The sequence below is a fragment of the Orbicella faveolata genome, unplaced genomic scaffold (genome assembly GCF_042242905.1).
Source record: "Orbicella faveolata isolate gen_17 unplaced genomic scaffold, um_ofav_v1 contig_25, whole genome shotgun sequence".
In the NCBI taxonomy this organism is placed as follows: domain Eukaryota; kingdom Metazoa; phylum Cnidaria; class Anthozoa; order Scleractinia; family Merulinidae; genus Orbicella; species Orbicella faveolata.
In genome coordinates, this window is record NW_028301553.1 from 4,291,394 (window position 1) to 4,308,364 (window position 16,971).

General features: G+C 36.8%; 1 protein-coding gene and 1 long non-coding RNA gene across 2 annotated transcripts; both read left to right on the forward strand.

Annotated features, from left to right (window-relative positions):
• Positions 1-926: 926 nt before the first annotated feature.
• Positions 927-3,366, forward strand: LOC149108643 (molecular chaperone MKKS-like). Its single transcript, XM_089293794.1, has 3 exons — positions 927-1,048; positions 2,111-2,290; positions 3,105-3,366. The coding sequence occupies exons 1-3, from the start codon at positions 933-935 to the stop codon at positions 3,364-3,366; spliced, it is 558 nt and encodes a 185-aa protein (XP_089149920.1). The 5' UTR covers positions 927-932.
• A 1,905-nt stretch (positions 3,367-5,271) lies between these two features.
• LOC149108644 (uncharacterized) lies at positions 5,272-16,348 on the forward strand. Its single transcript, XR_016208705.1, has 2 exons — positions 5,272-6,266; positions 15,967-16,348. It is a non-coding gene; the product is annotated as an uncharacterized LOC149108644 (long non-coding RNA).
• Positions 16,349-16,971: the final 623 nt, after the last annotated feature.

Consider the following 16,971-nt stretch of genomic DNA (forward strand, 5'->3'; position numbering starts at 1 on the left):
TATTTAACATCAATTCTGTCTTGAATTCCAAACATGATTTGTTACCCACAATGCAAGGATTTGAGTTAGAGACAAAACTAGAGGTCCAGAACAATGCTTTTCTCTGACTTTCCCTTGATAAAAATAACATTTCTCTAACCAAATAAACAACAGACATGGTAACGGTTTCTAGCCTGCCCTCAGGGGCAGCCCTCCTTTCCGCCCATTCATTATGACTGACAAGTTTTTAACAAATCCTTTTTTATAGGGAAAATGTCTTTTTCCTGACCATTTCCTGACCTTTAGCAGGGTGTCTAAAAAAACTCGATTAGCGAATAGTGCAGTGGTGAACAGTCATGGATAGTGGCGAATAGTCGTCAATAGTCACCGCTTTAGTTCAGCACTGATCTGGGTTCGTTGAAACTGATCATGTGAAAAAAAAAATAAAGTAAAATAAAATAAAATACGAATGTGAGGTAAGTGCTCTGTGATTAGTTTATCAACTGAAAAGACACAAACGAGCTGCTCTGATAACCGGTCATAAAAACAACAACATCTAAGCTACATCTTGCGTTAATTGATTATCCAAACCGGTGGCGAAAGTATATGTTTGTAAGCAACTATGTCAGCATACATAGTTTAGGTCAACGGTTTATTATCAAAAGGCTCGGAGCCATTCCTGTAATTAACGTCATGTTGCAGGCAGGAGTAGGCAAAATTTCCTATTTTCTTGTCAAAAGTTTACGCAGTTGTGGAGAATACACATGGCTATACTGCATATGACCTGAATGGAGGGTAAAAGTGTTTCTTCAAGGCTGTCTACGAAAGACGAATGGACATCTCAGGTAGGCTGCCAGGAAGATACATTTTCACTTATAAGCAGCTTTTTTTTTTTTAAAAAAAAATAAACTACTTAGTAGCTGAAGCTTATATATGGTACGTATTTTCCTAATATGAGTGTTTTGAATTATATGCAGACTGCAGTGCAGCCGTTGGATGATATTAAGTTAAAGGGCTCGCTACGCGCATTGAAGGATTTAGTTCAGACAGCGCTTGGACCAAATGGAAGGTAATTTTAAGTTCTTACATATAAAATCCCTAACTATATCAATGTAAGCGTAAATTTATTGTAATAAAATAACACTCAATTCTGATTGATCCTCCCCACGTTTTAGTGGTCATTGTATTTAATTTGTTACTTGCATTGTAGCTTAGCCAATAACATGCTGTCAATCATGTTTACTGTAGTGTCGGCTGACACTATAGACCGATATATTGACCGATATATTGACCGACAGTCAGCCAATACAAGGCTGATACAAGGCCGATACCTGGCTGATGTATCGACCGAGTATCAGTCAATATATTGGTCAACAGTATCAACCTGCACCACCTAATGTAAACATGATCCCATTTTGTTAATATCCCAGGTAATGAAGGGTTTAGTCTGCTAGATACCCTGGTCCCTGGGGTTTTCTTTCTTCTTCTTCTATCACAAAAAGCCATCTTTGTGGTGGTCAAAAAGAGTGTAAAAAGACATGCACTTCAGGGCACAAATTCGACCATTAGGATATGAAGAGAGCAAGAAAACCTCTGGAATCAGGGTATCTTCTCCAAAGACCTAGCACTAAATAAAGTTTGCTGATCCATGACCTGTATTTGACTGATTTGATAATGTACATTGATGTCAAACCCAGGAGAGGGGACCCTGGCCATATGTGAGAATTTGACATCTACTACACATCATCCCACCCCTTCAATTATTTTAAATACATGACATTTGTACATGTGGGGTCCGGGCGTGAGGGTTGGGACGCTTGACTTTGTGAGAGGAGTACTGAGCTTGAAGCCTAACCATATGTCATTGTTGGATCATCTTGGGAATAAAACCCATGACAACTGTTGGAAGGGAAGGGTTTGTTTTCCGTTATGCCTCAGTTAATTTATAACTGAAGGTAGATAAATATCCATTCTGCCAGCTAGGTGGCAATGGAATCTAGTGTCACACTGTACAAAGTAATAGCTGTACAGATACAACAATAATTTCATTCAATACTTTTCACTACAATACATTTGTCTTTATTTTAAAAGCATGTGAAGTTTCCCATCTTTATACTCGTCTGATACTCAGGTTGAAGTTCTTCCAGTCATCCTCTGGTGGTCATGTGACTGTAACATCAACATCAGGCAAGATTCTTCACAGCTTGTCTGGCTTGTCACACCCCATACCAAGGTTGATACTATCTGCTGTGAAGGGCCATCTTGAAGGCTACAGTGATGGTGGTTTGAGAACAGCACTTCTCTTACTAAGGTGCCTATTAACCTACATGTAATTGCATTTCATCTATCAACACATACAACACATTGCATCCATCCATGAAGCGTAACAAATTAAGCACACAGTTTTACTTTTCAAACGTTTCAACAACACGCACCATGACTGGTACAAAGGAATTTTAAAAGAAAGATTTGTCGCGTAAGATTTTAAATTTAAATTTATCGATGACATAATTTTTTATAATATCAATTATTAAATTCTTGAATTTATGAATTTACTTCCATTTTCAACAATGTAATATTGTTATATTTTTTATTGTAAAAAAATCATTTTAATTTTATGTACTTACATTTTAGCTAGGTTGTATTTTCTTTGTTTACTTGTTATCAATTAATTTATATTTATGTTACTTACTTTAAGAGTGGGCTTCCTGCGAGGTAGGTTTATGGCTAAGCGCAGTTGGTACTATAAATATAGAATTGTCTTTAACCTACATTGAAAGTTTTGTCTGTTATGTAACACATGCAAAAATGTTAAATTATATTTCTCTTTCAAAGATGAAACTAGTAAGATGAAAGCCCCATATTTGGTACAGAACATGTAAAAAAAATGTAATGTAGTTGGAATGATTGCCACAACAACTTGCTCACACCTTGGGTTTAACACCTTAAAAAAAGGTGGAAAGAAACGCTTTGAAAGTAGAGAGTTGTATGAGACCTCATATAATCTTGCAATAATTATAGTCAGGGACCAAATCTTCTAGTTTATCTTTTTTTGTAGAATACTGTTACTGGTAATTGTAGAGGTGTGCATAGATTTATTGATCCTTATTGTTTCTCTGTTATAGTCTGATACAGTCATCCCTTGATCTGCCTGTCCCAAGAGCCCTCATCACTCAGATCAGTCAACATTCACTGCAAGTCATTACCAGTCACCTACAGTCATGTCGATGGAAAATGAACATTGATATTGGTAACATGAAGACCATGCTGTCCATTGTAAACAGCATAATTGGAACAAAGCCTGTTTGTCGTCTTAGTGAATCTGTGAAAGCTTCGAGGTGCATGTGTTTTTCCTTGACACCGAAGACTGTATTTAGGCGAAGTTGAAAAACCGAATAGCAAACATTTCTCTTGTGAGTAACTGAATGGATTATTTTTAATAAAATGTTTGTTTACAGCTTGATAATCTGCTTGCTTTGCCGTTTGACTTTGTCATTCGCAATTTGTTTCGTCACCTCGGAGCGCTACCATGTACACTCTTTTTAACTGTTATACAAACAGAAAATTCCAACCGCCTTTGCCTTTGCTCTGATACGAAGAGAACAGTTATGTAGTTATATCAGAACCTATAACTAATCTTCAGTTCGTTCCCACTGCAGTGCACCACTTTGTTGGTAGTCGTTTAAAAGTGTTATTCCTCATTTTGAGGGAGTTTTGTTACGTGCAAGGCCGATAGACGTCCGTTAACTGATACTAATACTCAATCAAGTCAGTTTTGCTTGAGTTAACACGCGAAAAACTTAACCATGACTTTCCTGTTTGTTCACAAGAATTGACCACAGGCAGCAAAGTTGTATCCAAAGGAATTGAATTGGAGTGACAGGCGTCATTCTCCCATTCAAATCAAGTGTAGCACGACCAGCTATGGACTCCTGGCAAGTTTCATGTTGACGACAACTCCGTTGAAGTTCAGATAAGTGAATCACAGTTGTCGCTAGATTTTATTTAATATAATCCTTTGAAGTTTTGCAGCTAAGTCCAGTTTAGGGGCATTCAGACGTAACATTAGAACCGGTTTGCAATTTAATAAAGAATGTGATCGATTTCAAAATGAGTGCATGTCGCTGGTAATTTTGTATGCCTTGGTGCTGAATGTTTCGTAATTTTAATGGACGAGTCTCTTGTTTGGACGTATTTTTGCTTAAAATTAACCCACAGACAAAAGTGACACGTATTATTTATTTCGTACTATTAAGTTAAAACATTTTTCATTTATCTTACAAATACAGGAAATCGAGTACCGAGTCTAAGATCTTACGATTTGGTGGCACTAAAGTTTTACTGTTTTTTTTTGTTTGTTTGTTTTGTTTTTTTTTTTTTGCTTTTTTTTTTTACATAATCCATTCGTAGAATACTTCAGTTTATCGTCCTGCGATCGTGTTTTTCTGTTTAAAAAAAGAATTTTTTGAAATCCATAGCAAGAATCTAAGAACTTCTAACTTATTGACTACACTGGCAAATTCGTTTATTAATTCTAAAAAAAAAAAAATTATCTGAGCTGAAGCTAACTGACGAGCCTATAGGCGTAGTTCAATGAGGAAAATGAGCAAAAAATAGCAAAATTCTCAGCGCAGGAAAAGATTTGCAAGCTCGTTAGGCTAGCTATATTGTTATTTGTTCGCCAACATGAGAGCAATTGGCTTTTGAAACAAAGAGCTGTTTGGTTGTACAAAAATTGAATTCAAAACAATTGACGTCAATGTCTGCAAGCAGTGAATATTGCTCTTTATCTCTGATCCGTTGACAGAAAAACTTATTGCCAGAATGTTGTCATGGAAATCAAACGCAGATGAATCCGATGGATTGACCACACACTTCCCAAGGTTGCCTAGAGGCGGACACCAACTGGCAACAGCGAACCTGGTTGGCCAAAAACCACCTGGCGCCTGCCATGAGCTCAATGAGGAACAACATATCGTACAAAATAGAGATGTAGATGGATTGTGGCTGCCTTGTGTCCCACAGAGAACGAAGATGATTAATTAAAAAAGTAAGTAAATCTCGTTATCAACCCTACAGCAAGTCTTTTATCGTAAATGGCGGCTGTCCTTCATTATCAACTCATTCTTACGCTACCAAGTTGAATAGAAATACATGAAAGATGAAGAGTTGTTCCAAATCGATTGTCTTAATTTGTGACGGCCATTTATTATGGTTCAACTTTCTGACCACAACATGCGAACAAGTGTTTGGAGTGAGCAAGTTATCTGTCCATGAAATAATCATAAGCAAACCTAGGTGATTAAATAACTAAAGTTGCTGCCGTTTGCTCTGCTATCTCCAGGATGACCAAAGATGTGTTAAAGGACAGTTCACGAGTTTCTGGATTTATTCATCAACCTTAATTAATTGAATTTCATCAACGTTAACTGAATTTTGGATGGCAGTGTGCAGAGCTTCACTTCTAGCGTACGATCGATGACTGTTGGAAAAACATCTCAGCTCAGATAAGTAGATTATGGTTTTCCTATCTTTACACTCCAAGAGTGTCAAAAATCTTGATTCTGATTGTAAAATTGATAGGTTTTCAAGTTTCGTACCATTGCTGCATATAAGCGTACGGTTGTCTTGTTGTCCAGAAAATACCATAATTTATATCAGTACAATACACGTACACTGTGTTATGTTCGATAATAATTATTATAATGAGACTACCGTTTGTTTGGAAGGACTTTGGGTCGAACTTTTGTTGGCTCAGATCATTTTCGCGTGGGGGGTGGAGTTATTATGTGAAGGAACATCTTGCACTTTTCATTTTACGTTCTTGGAATTAAGCGTCTGAAAACGTTTAGGTGAAGAGGAGAGTACCACGACGTAAATAGTCATAAAAAAGATTTTTTAATGATCATTAAATCCAATTTTGATAGCTAGCTTATATTATAACCAAGTTAGAAAGCATTATCCTTGATTCTTAGAAGCGCGAACAATACAACCCATCTTGGATTCCATGGGAATTCTATTTCCTTTTTGAAGAAAATGCTAAAATTCGAAAACACATCAAAACACTACTGTTTTCTGAAAAGTTACATAGTTATCAATTGAATCTAACACTGCTGTAAATTTATTAGTTGACAAGGTAGTGTTGATTGAATATTCTTTTTTCTCTGTCTCTCTCGCTCCAGGCGGCTGATATATCACTGTTGACAGAAAGGGTAGCCATCTTGGATCGCAATGTACTGTTGGACTCTGGCACAAGTTGACTATTGGAAACATCAAATCTCAGATAAGTACATTATTTCTACTCTCGTTAACTTTTAACAGTTTCGGCGTAAGAATTATGAAAATCTCAGAAACTGATTAACTAGAAGATATTGTCTTGATGAAGAACCAAATTCTTAGAATTAATATTAACAATATGAGAAAATCAGTAACGAGAATACACATTTTGAGCATGGGATGTACTTAAGAGTTACCACTTAGAAAAACTAAATTCTCAGAGTTAACATTTAAAACAATATGAGAAAACCAGTAATGAGAATATACATTTTGAGCATGGGATATGTTAAAAGTTACCACTCAGTTCGTTATGCTGAAGGTCAACCTGAAGCTATCGAATATTATATCTCGTAATTCTTGTTTTTTTCAAGGCATTGATGAAGACCATAACCAAAAGTTGTGGAAATTGAGATAAGAGAAAAAAAGTATTTTGCTAAATTGAGAACAATGGTGGTTTCTTTACGAGAAAAATTTAAATGAAGAGGAAGGGGTAGTAAGTAATTAATACATGGCCGCAGCTTATCAATAAAATCATGTCGTGAATGCTCACTAGTATTCCCATTAAGCCGAGATGAATGACACAACGAACTGTCGTTTTGCATGTATATATCCTTTGCATTTGAGTAGTATTCTCAAGAATATAAAGTGAACTATCTCAATTGAAAGTTTTTAATCTGCCAGTTCGTCACTTCTCATACATTGCAAACTTCATGTAAGAGTGCTGTTTGTACAGCCGTATAACTCTTGACGGTATCACAATGAGCCAAATTAAAAGTAAGATTGCTCTAAAAAGGACTTCTTCTGTTTTTTGTTTGTTTGTTTGTTTGTTTGTTTGTTTTTGTCAAGTAAAGAAGGATTTTAAATCTTGAAAAAAATCTTGGAAAGGCACAGCTGGTCAGATAGCCGGACTACAATAGATCGTTTTCACTGTCGTGCAATAGAAAAAAAACAAGGAAATTCGATCTTATTGAAGATAAATAAAGAAGACTCCTCTCCAGGTTTTAGGTCTATGCGCCGTCCCAAACTTCAGTTATTTGCCTAAATGTTTTGCACAAATTTAAAGAGCTCAGTATGGTGCCGCCATATTGGTGTACCTCCGTGGTACACCAATTGGCGAATCTTTGTTTACAATATTTGCCCCATAAGTGATACAGTTTCTGATGGAAATTCTGAATGTTGAAAGGGCATAGCACGATCAACTGTGTCAAGGAATTTGAGCGCGATGTATTGCATAATTTTTGAGCGACGCGGGTTTAAAAACTCAAAATCAGGAGCCATAATCGGGACGGAGACCGTAAGCGCGCGCCATATCTAGTATTGGGGTTGTCCCCATGATATGGGACAATAATTCTATTTTTAGAACAAATTGCGCCATCGCCTGCGGCACACGCGCGTACATGCTGCGAGGATTTTTGCAGATGTCGCGCGGGGGAAATGGCGTCCGAAATTCCCGACATTTTTCATGTTCTGGCCCACAACTCAACGCGTTTACGTCTGTTGGAATTTTGCTTAAGTATTTTCGTCGTAAGCTGCTCCAGTTTGAGTCAAGTAAGACAGTGTCGAATTTAGGTATGTTCCGCTTTAAGCTTAGATATATATCGCTGACCAAGTTGTGTTCCGACGGATGCTTCTGTTACATGAGCTATACATTACCCCACTTTAAATTTCACATATGTTGAAGATTGACAGCTTTTCCATTACCCAGCAAAAAACTAGCTGGATATATTTAGATATAGCAGAGCTTCAGGACTTCATAGTTTCCTAGCTCCCCTTGCCACTCGCTTGCGAGGAATTTGCCAGTCTATCGCGACCGAAAGGTAAAACAAAATTTGCTAGTTTGAGTTTCGCCTGAATTGTGAGCAACGCTTGATGTTTCATCAAGGCCCAATAACTTTACCTCCGTAGATACTGCTCAGTTTTATTCGTGTAAAATCCAGTAAATTCTCTGTTGTCGATGAACGAGAGCGCCCGTCGATGCGTGTTTTGTACAGTCAGTAAACATGACAAATTGTACTTCCGCCGCACTTTCGTGTGAAAGCGTACATCGAACTCGAACAATAACTCTGTAGTTTTGAAATATGTTTAAGATTGATAAGTGTTTGAGAACATATTAAAAGCTAAGCTGAAAATATGCGAATAAGGCAGAAATAATCAGCAAAGTACGAGATGTACGATGACGCTTTCTTTGATCAACTTCGAATAACGATTTCGATTTTGTTGATCGAGTTATCAAAACTCCTTGTCTATTTTCATTTTCGCAGTGTAAAACTTCACTATGCTTATGTTGAAGAAACACACATGATGTTAGTAGCCTTTTTTGCGTTCGTGAAATTTGTTGCAGCATCTCGGCACAAAAGATAACGAAAGAAATCTTTGTCAAGATTTGTTGGCAATTGAAAACACCGACTCGGACTTGAAAGTGCACGAGCTGCACTATGCAAATGAGCTAATTGTACGCGTCAGACTTTCCTTTCAAAAACTTTTGCAAACACACCAAACAATAAGAAACCATCAAAACAGGTTTTGGTTATGATTCACCATTGTCTGAGAAACTCACAAATTAACTCGATACCAGAGTAGAGAGTTTCTTGCTATATTCTTAAGTCAGAACAAACGAAAAAACATACGCGTAAGCTTTCAACTAGCGCGAGCAGATCTTATTATCCATTCTCAGCGGGAGATTGAAGTCTTGTTTTCGACCCTGAAAAGCCCACCTTTTCCGTTAGCTCAGAGCGTAAAACTACATATAAGCGCCCTGGTTCGTATTCCCTGCCTTATTCCCTACCTACGCTGTGAAAAATACGCAAGATAATCCCCAAAGGTCTTTCAACTCCCACCATTTGATCACGCAACGTGACAACATCCACGCAAGAGCCCTCGACATGTGCGTGGATCCGCGCGGATATATGACGTCAGGATGGCGCAATTTGCTCTAAAAATAGAAAAATTGTCCCATATCATAGGTGCGCGCGGATCCCAAGACTTACGGTCTCCGTCTCCGATTATGGCTCCTGCTCAAAATTTAACAAAGAATGTAAATGCTCATTAGGGCGTTTGCCACCCAGAAATTTGGCGGTTTTTTAAGGCCAATTTCTCCTCGAATATTACAGCCAAAGAGCCAAAAGTTTCACCAATTACTAAGTTTCACAAGCTCTTTAAATTGTTGTAGTCAATTCGTGTCTAGCGTGATACCTTCTCCGTGCATAGTAGTATGTCAATGAGGAAAAATGTAAAAAATGACCTCAGCAAAGATTCGCCAATATGGCAGCCGGAAAATAGTGTGACAATCTGGATCTTCTTGGTTATCTAGGCCATTGATTGACTATTCTGCACAAACCAACATATTAACACTTAACTGCTACTTTTATTTCACGAAGGGCTAAAAATCATGAGATAAGTATATATTTTTCGACAAACGCGATGTTCCGCACTGCCATAACTCTAAAATTCAAAATGCACTTGTTACCAAACGAAGGACACCATTGCGCTGAAATGCTGTCAAGATGTATAATTTTCGCACCTCTTATGCCTGATGAGGATAGAAACTCTGGTGGTTCTTTACGTTTGGATTTAAACGCTTGATGACGTCACATGAAAACGTTCCACTGAATTGAGCATAGAATAATTAAAGTTGCCTTATTCAGATCTAATCATTAATTAGTTCTACAATAATAATTAAGACAAAATCCGAGAGGAAATCGAGCAATTTCAGTTTTTATTGGACAAAAAGCTCCATCCAGAGTAATTCTAAGTATCTTGCAGTCCTTTCTGCATTTTCTAAAAGGTTACGATATAAATAGTTGCTTGAAATAACACCGAAAACCATTTCCCATGGAAATGTGGGAAAATAAATTTCAAAGTTTAGAGAAATTGTGCAAGCAAAGGTAAACCTTCATCATCAGTTTCATTTCACCAGTAATTTCAAGTATTTCATATGAACTTCAAAATCTGTTTCAGTCGACATTTGGTGTCGTTAGAAATAATTTCCTTTGAGAAGATGTTTAGAACAGTCGCACAGCCGTTTGCAATACGATGTGAATAATCTCGGTACAAAGTTTTTTTCCACTTGTTACTCAAACGTCTTGTAGATTCCTTCTTAATTGCTCGGAGGAAGATTATTGAATGAACTTGGTGAGCAATTGTAAAAGGAGACCATGAAACAACTTTCATACCGTTACTGGAATTTGTTAACACAGGATTTGGCAATATGACTTCTACCAGTACCAGAGTATACAAGCTTATTGAAGTGTCTTTGCAATTAATTTTCAACTTGTTTTTTTACTTGCATAATGTTTACATTAATGGAGCCCTGAGTAGTTTCTTTTTTCATCACGGCATGCTTATGGAAGCACGTAAGGATACTTTTTTGAATATTTTAACCGACCCACCCCTCCAAAAGAATGAAAAACGGCCAAACTATATAGGGACTTTCAGAATATATTTAGGTAATTTCAGAATATATTTGCACATTGACCATTCAAAATCTGTGCAATGTCTTCTTTGGGGGGTTAAATCTTTCACGGACTCGTAGATAGATCAGAAAGAGAAAATGTTTTTCAAAAAAAATTGCTATGAATTAATTTCGGTCTATGGGTTAAATTTCACGGAGAAAACGTTTTTTCGCAATTTGCGATGAGTTCTCTTTCATCAAATTTTCTCTCATCAAATGTTCGTGATACAATGTCAACCGAAAACTGAAGTTCATTTAAAAATTTAATAAAGCAAAATTGTACTTATTAGAGTGTTTCATGTGAAAAAACGTTTTGAATGACATTCCAATGGGGGAAAGGAGCATTGTTGACTGGCCGTATTATCTATTGGACGAAACTTTGTGCTAAAATATTCAGAAAATACAAATTTTAAAGAAGACTCATGAATTATTATAACTGATCATAAAACGTAAATTGAAACTGTGTTAACACAACAATATTAAAGACATGATACAAGGTCAGCTAGACTTCGAACTGGAAATCCTTGAAAAAAAACGCGGATGATATAATTAATAAATGGAATTTCTGTCGCTTATTTAAATCGACTTGAAAGATTCTACTTCTTGACTGGTTTTAAACTCACTACTTTGTTTTCAATTTCATTGGAAACTGCATGCGAAAACCTCTGTTTTTTATACATGAAAGAATGAATTTTGAGTTGTGGATAAGAAATGAAATAGTTAGCTTAAGCAACGACGATACCTACGCCAGGGACGACTCCTAGAAAGAAAAATGATATTTCTAATCTCCTAACAATCTGGATATCTGCTCCGTACCCCAATCAGTACCTAAAACTCGCTCAAACTAAATATGTAATGCCAGCGATCCATTCCAAAAAGAAATACAAAAAATTTGCCATCCCGACCTACGTTCTTCAAAATGCACAGAACCTGTTCATGTCACATTACGGCTACAAAATGCACAAAGACTTAGAACGCACGCGCACAGCCATTGTTCTACTCAATAAACTTTTTGCTTGGTGACGTTTTCGTTGCTGCTTTGTTTTTTTTTTCTTCATTTGGGATTTTTTATTTCCACAATTACATCAATTACAATCCTTTTTTTAACAATTAATTTACAGAAGAACGAATAAAGTTTGGTTTACAGAAGTTAACAATGACACCATATTGAATTAAGAAAAAAGATTTTGTCAATTCTTATCTTCATACTTATTTAACTTAACGATTTTCCTTAATGATAGCGTTGTCTACTATAATTATTAGTTAAAACTGCTTCCTCAAAGATCTTCTATTATTCTTTAAACAATTTAGTTTTATTCGATTTGAAATGTGTTTTTCAGTTTCATATTTAATTACCTAAATTCTTATGAAGTGGCTCAAGGAAGGTAATGTTTCTCTACATCGACAAGTCCACAAGAGAGATTTTCCTAAAATTACTATCTAATTAAATAGATCCATCTCCTCCTCAAAAGACCCAACAATAACATTGCAATATGTAAGCGAGAGGCTTCTGCAACTCTTGATTGTGCTCAAAACCTTTTTCATTAACCTCATGCCAAAAAGAATATGAAAAAGAACAACCGAACAAAATATGGGATATTGTTTCCGTTTGCTGATTACAGATGCAGTTGGGATTAGAAACGTATCCTATTTTACACAGGCGGTCATTAGTAAACAGAACAGAATTCAACACTTTGTACCGAAAGGAGCGTAGATACGGTTCATTAGCAGCCCTCACTGGCAGAAGAAATGCCTCTGAAACTTGCTTGTCGTCAAGGCTAAATTCTTTCTTTAGCTTGACCCATTTACTTGGTTTTCCAATTTTTGTTTTATAGGAAAACAATAGTCAAAGTCACATTAGCGTTTGCCTTTACTGTGCTACGCAATGTTAGAAGATTGGAAAAAAAATAAGCAATCATTATCAACACAATATTAAGATTAATAAATTTCTACGTGACTGAGACTGCCCTTCCGTCCAAAAAATTTTCGTTGCCGTTGCCGTCGTGGTTTGCTTGAGCTCCTTAATGTCCGGAAAGTTAGAACACACGGGTAACTGGGAGCGTAAGGCGGTGTTTCGTAAGACATTTCCGTAAATTCAAATTTATAATCATATTACCTTTGTGGGATAACTGCTTGCAAATGATTTGTTTCTCCGCCTCTTTTAGCGTAATTCCGAGAGTAGTTAACGCAATTTTCCTGTGTTTATTTTTCTTTGGTGACATCAGACAATAAGTGTTTCTGATTTTCGTGAGTGGATAATTTCCAGCTAGAACTGATACGAAAAGTAGGTATTCCATGAGTGGTGAATTCAATGTTTGGGCGTTAACAGGGTCTGAAGACAGATGTCAGCGAGGCATCAATTCTAAACCAAACCCGGTTGTTCACTGCATCACATGACTAAAAAAATGTATTATGGTTATATTTGACAAAGGGAAATTGTGACAGGCGAGAGAGTTTACAAAACTGTTTGGCTATGTATATACCAGCCCAAAGGGAAATAAATAGACGGCTTTCTTGTCAATTTCAAATTAAAAACTGACTCTTCGTATATCACTTGCACAAAAAAAGTGACTTGACTCAGCTCGAAAGCTCATTTCAAGGGCACCGCTTTAAATATTGCAAATGAGCCAACGGATAATAAAGTTATAAAATTGACAGTGGATCAGCAATTAAATCTCTTGACTGAATTAAGACATTGCCAACGAGTCAGGTGATTAGAATAAATAGTAAATCAACTATGACATATTGTCTTGATGTCAAAAGTTACAATATTTATTGCCAAATTTTCATCTTTCGCCCACAAAAATCTACGAGAAAGAATGTAGCAACTAAGTATTGAATGTTTCATACTTTTAAGTGGAAAAAATATCAAACGTAAGATTTATTTTGCCAAATCGCTCGCATTGTGGGCTGAAATAGCGCCACAAAACACCAGCAACAGATTGTTTTCAGTCGTGTGTCGTGACGAAAGCTGACTCTATGCATTGTTAAAGAGGAGGCTAGGTAGAAGAAATGTACAATTTACCATCTCTTTGCGGCGTTCTTATTGGAAAAGGTCAGAGAAAAGAATTGGATTTACGTGTTTGAAAACTTTCTTTAAGTTCAATCTTGACACCAAAATTGCAGTACATATTCAAGAAGGGAAATCGATGCCCCCAGAATAACCATTACGTTTGATTTAGGAATTCTGGCTTTATAAATTACCCACAGACAGGTTGTAAGAACTGTTCCTGTGGCATATTGTGTAGATTTCATCTCGATACAGTCGCATTAAAGAGCATTAAATGAAGCGGCTGCAATTTGTGGCAGCTCGACTTAGCATGTTTTTTTAAAAAACTAAATCAGTGACGACTAAGATGTTCAACGACAAAATAGGAAAAAAATTCCAAAGTAATACCAGGAGTGCGAATTTAATTCCTTACATGGTACAGTCACATGAAAAATGATAAGGAAAAACAGTACTGTTGTTTTAAGCGTCCTGTACAAAAAAAGTTAAGGTTGTGAAGTTCTTAACCAGTGATTTGTAGAAGAAAAAGTGAGAAACCTGCTGAACTGTAATTCAGAGGTGGATTGTTTATAAATTCAAGAGAAAGATATCTTTGCCATTTCGGTGCAAACGAAGATGTGATTTTCCAGCATACGCTCCGCTCCAGTTTTCACGTATTGTTCCTAGAAAGCGGTAACAAATTCAAGTTAAAAAGTCGTTCATCACTGAAACGTGTTATGTCGATTATAGAAATGGACTCTATTATTTCTAAGAAATAGTGATCAACAGCTCATTTCTCCTTTCACCAGATGATGAGAATTTCAATGATTAATTTCAGTTAATTACAATAATATTAATTTCAACAAGATGATGAGAAAAAAGGAAGTCATCAACTTTGGATCATTGTCTTGCTGGAGCAGTGAATTGGCCATTTCCGAGTTTACCTTGTCCTTCTGTTTGAAAACGAGTTCTCGTGCAAAACCACTTTTGCGATGGAAGGCAAATTTCACTCTCGATTTCTGATTTTTTTCTAATTTCTTTGTGTACGATGACAATTAAAAAATAAGATGGTCAATACGCAGACACGTGAGTTAAGTTATAATTATCCATTTCCAACGTTCAATAGTGCTGCCCACTTTGTTGCAAAAGTAAACAAGAAGTAAAGTTATATTATTCCATGATGATGATTAGTTTTCGATTTTCCATTATTTTATTGTAACCAGAAATAATTTGGCAAGACTCTGTTAGAAATGCTGCGGGATAGCTTAAGGCATTTTAAAATTATTCAGTACCTTTAAGATTCCTGGAAGGAATATAGCCTAGAGTAATAAAATATTTCTGTTTGTCGTGAACGGATATTAAATTTTCCAGTTAGTACCGATAAAAAGTGGTAACTCCATACATGTTTGGAGCGTTTCTAGCTACGGTCTTGAGAGAGGTGTCGGCAAGGCATCAAATTCCCCAACAAACCCGTTCTCGGTATAAAATGACTTACTATACACGACAAGTTCAGTGAGAAAATAAAAGCACTCTGTTTAACATTTCCGACAGTGGGAAACTGACAAGCGAGATAGTTTACAAATCTGATTTTGCCATCAGTCTCCAAAACGAAATAGAGCTTTTCGTCTACCAATTTTGAGTTTAAAATATGTTTCTTCACACTTCAGTTACACAAATAAACAGTAATTTGAGGCTCACTTAAAGAATGGCTTGATTTAGCTCGAAAGATCATTTCATGGGCACTTTATAAAATAGTAAATGAGTCGAGTCAAATGCTTTGTCTTACGGATAAAAAGGGTTTAAAATTGACAGGGGAAGAGCAACGTGTTCGTCACGTATAAAATAGCGGCAAGGTAGAACTGAATGAACTTTTCAATTCTCAAGAACTAGAAATCAACATACAATTTCTCCTAGCTGTTTTTAAGGCAGCTGAAGTAGATCTACAGTTCTTATTCATTTTAGCAGAACACGTTGTTAACTTGACTTTCTATGGAATGATAATAGAATCCTGGTTAACGGATTTTGTGATAAAGAAGAACCCAAATATTGATGGCATCCTATCAAACCCAAACGATACGAATAGCTTGTGTATATGAAAAGAAATTAAAGAAAGAAAAAACTTGACATAGAGATTTGAAATTTTTGCGCTCATTCTTGTTAAACCAGTACAGTTGGCAAATTAGCATATAACGTCTCAGTGCACGTATTTTCAATTGTCTAGATAGCACTTACACTTGCCTTCTGACTGATCAATAATGATAATTCTTGTCAACAGGATCACAGATATTAGACGGATCCGTTAAGAAAATGGACTGCAGCACTTATCAATATTACATTCAACCACCTTAAAATAGTGTTAAAAAAGGAGGTCAGCAAGTCTTCGAAAAGAGTTAAACATTACTGACTTTTTGAAAGCTATTTCATCAATAAACAAGACTGGCAAGGTAGCTTTCATCAGCATTTTCTTCTCTGAAACAATGTGAATCAAAGTATAATACTTAAGTGAAATTTCGCAAAGCCTTTCCTGGTGTTAAGAAGGTGAAAGGGCTAATTAAAGGACTCACAAAAAAGAGCTCTTGAAACTTTCTACAACATTAGATCATTAAATAACGAAAACAAGATATATAAACAAGCCGCAAACTAAGTTTCCGGCCAAATCTTGTGTCCTTGTCCATTACTTTAAAACTTAAACGGTGTGTTAATAAATAAAGATCTAACCTCCCCCCCCCCCCCCCCCCAATGATCGCAACATGTCAATCCAACATATCATAACATTTTGTGCGTAACATGTTGCACGCGCTTGGCCAGCCCCTTGAGACATGTTCAATCATATTACGTGCTGATGGCTAATACTTACCCAAAACACCAAACATGTCGCAACAGGGTAGACAAACGCACACAACATGTTGGGAGGAGGTAGTAGGCGCACGATAACTCTTTTTCCCTCCTTCCTCCTCCCCTGAGGAGGAAGTAGGGAAAAAGAGTCATCTTGCTCCCTACTACCTCCTCTGGGGAGCACGAAGGAGGGAAACAGAGTCATCCTGCTCCCTACTACTCCCTACTACCTCCTCCCAACATGTTGTGTAAGTTTCTCTTGCTCCTCCCCAGAGGAGGTAGCAGAGAGCAAGATGACTCTTTTTCCCTCCTTGCTCCTCCCCAGAGGAGGTAGCAGGGAGCAAGATGACTCTTTTTCCCTCCTTGCTCCTCCCCAGAGGAGGTAGCAGGGAGCAAGATGACTCTTTTTCCCTCCTTGCTCCTCCCCAGAGGAGGTAGCAGGGAG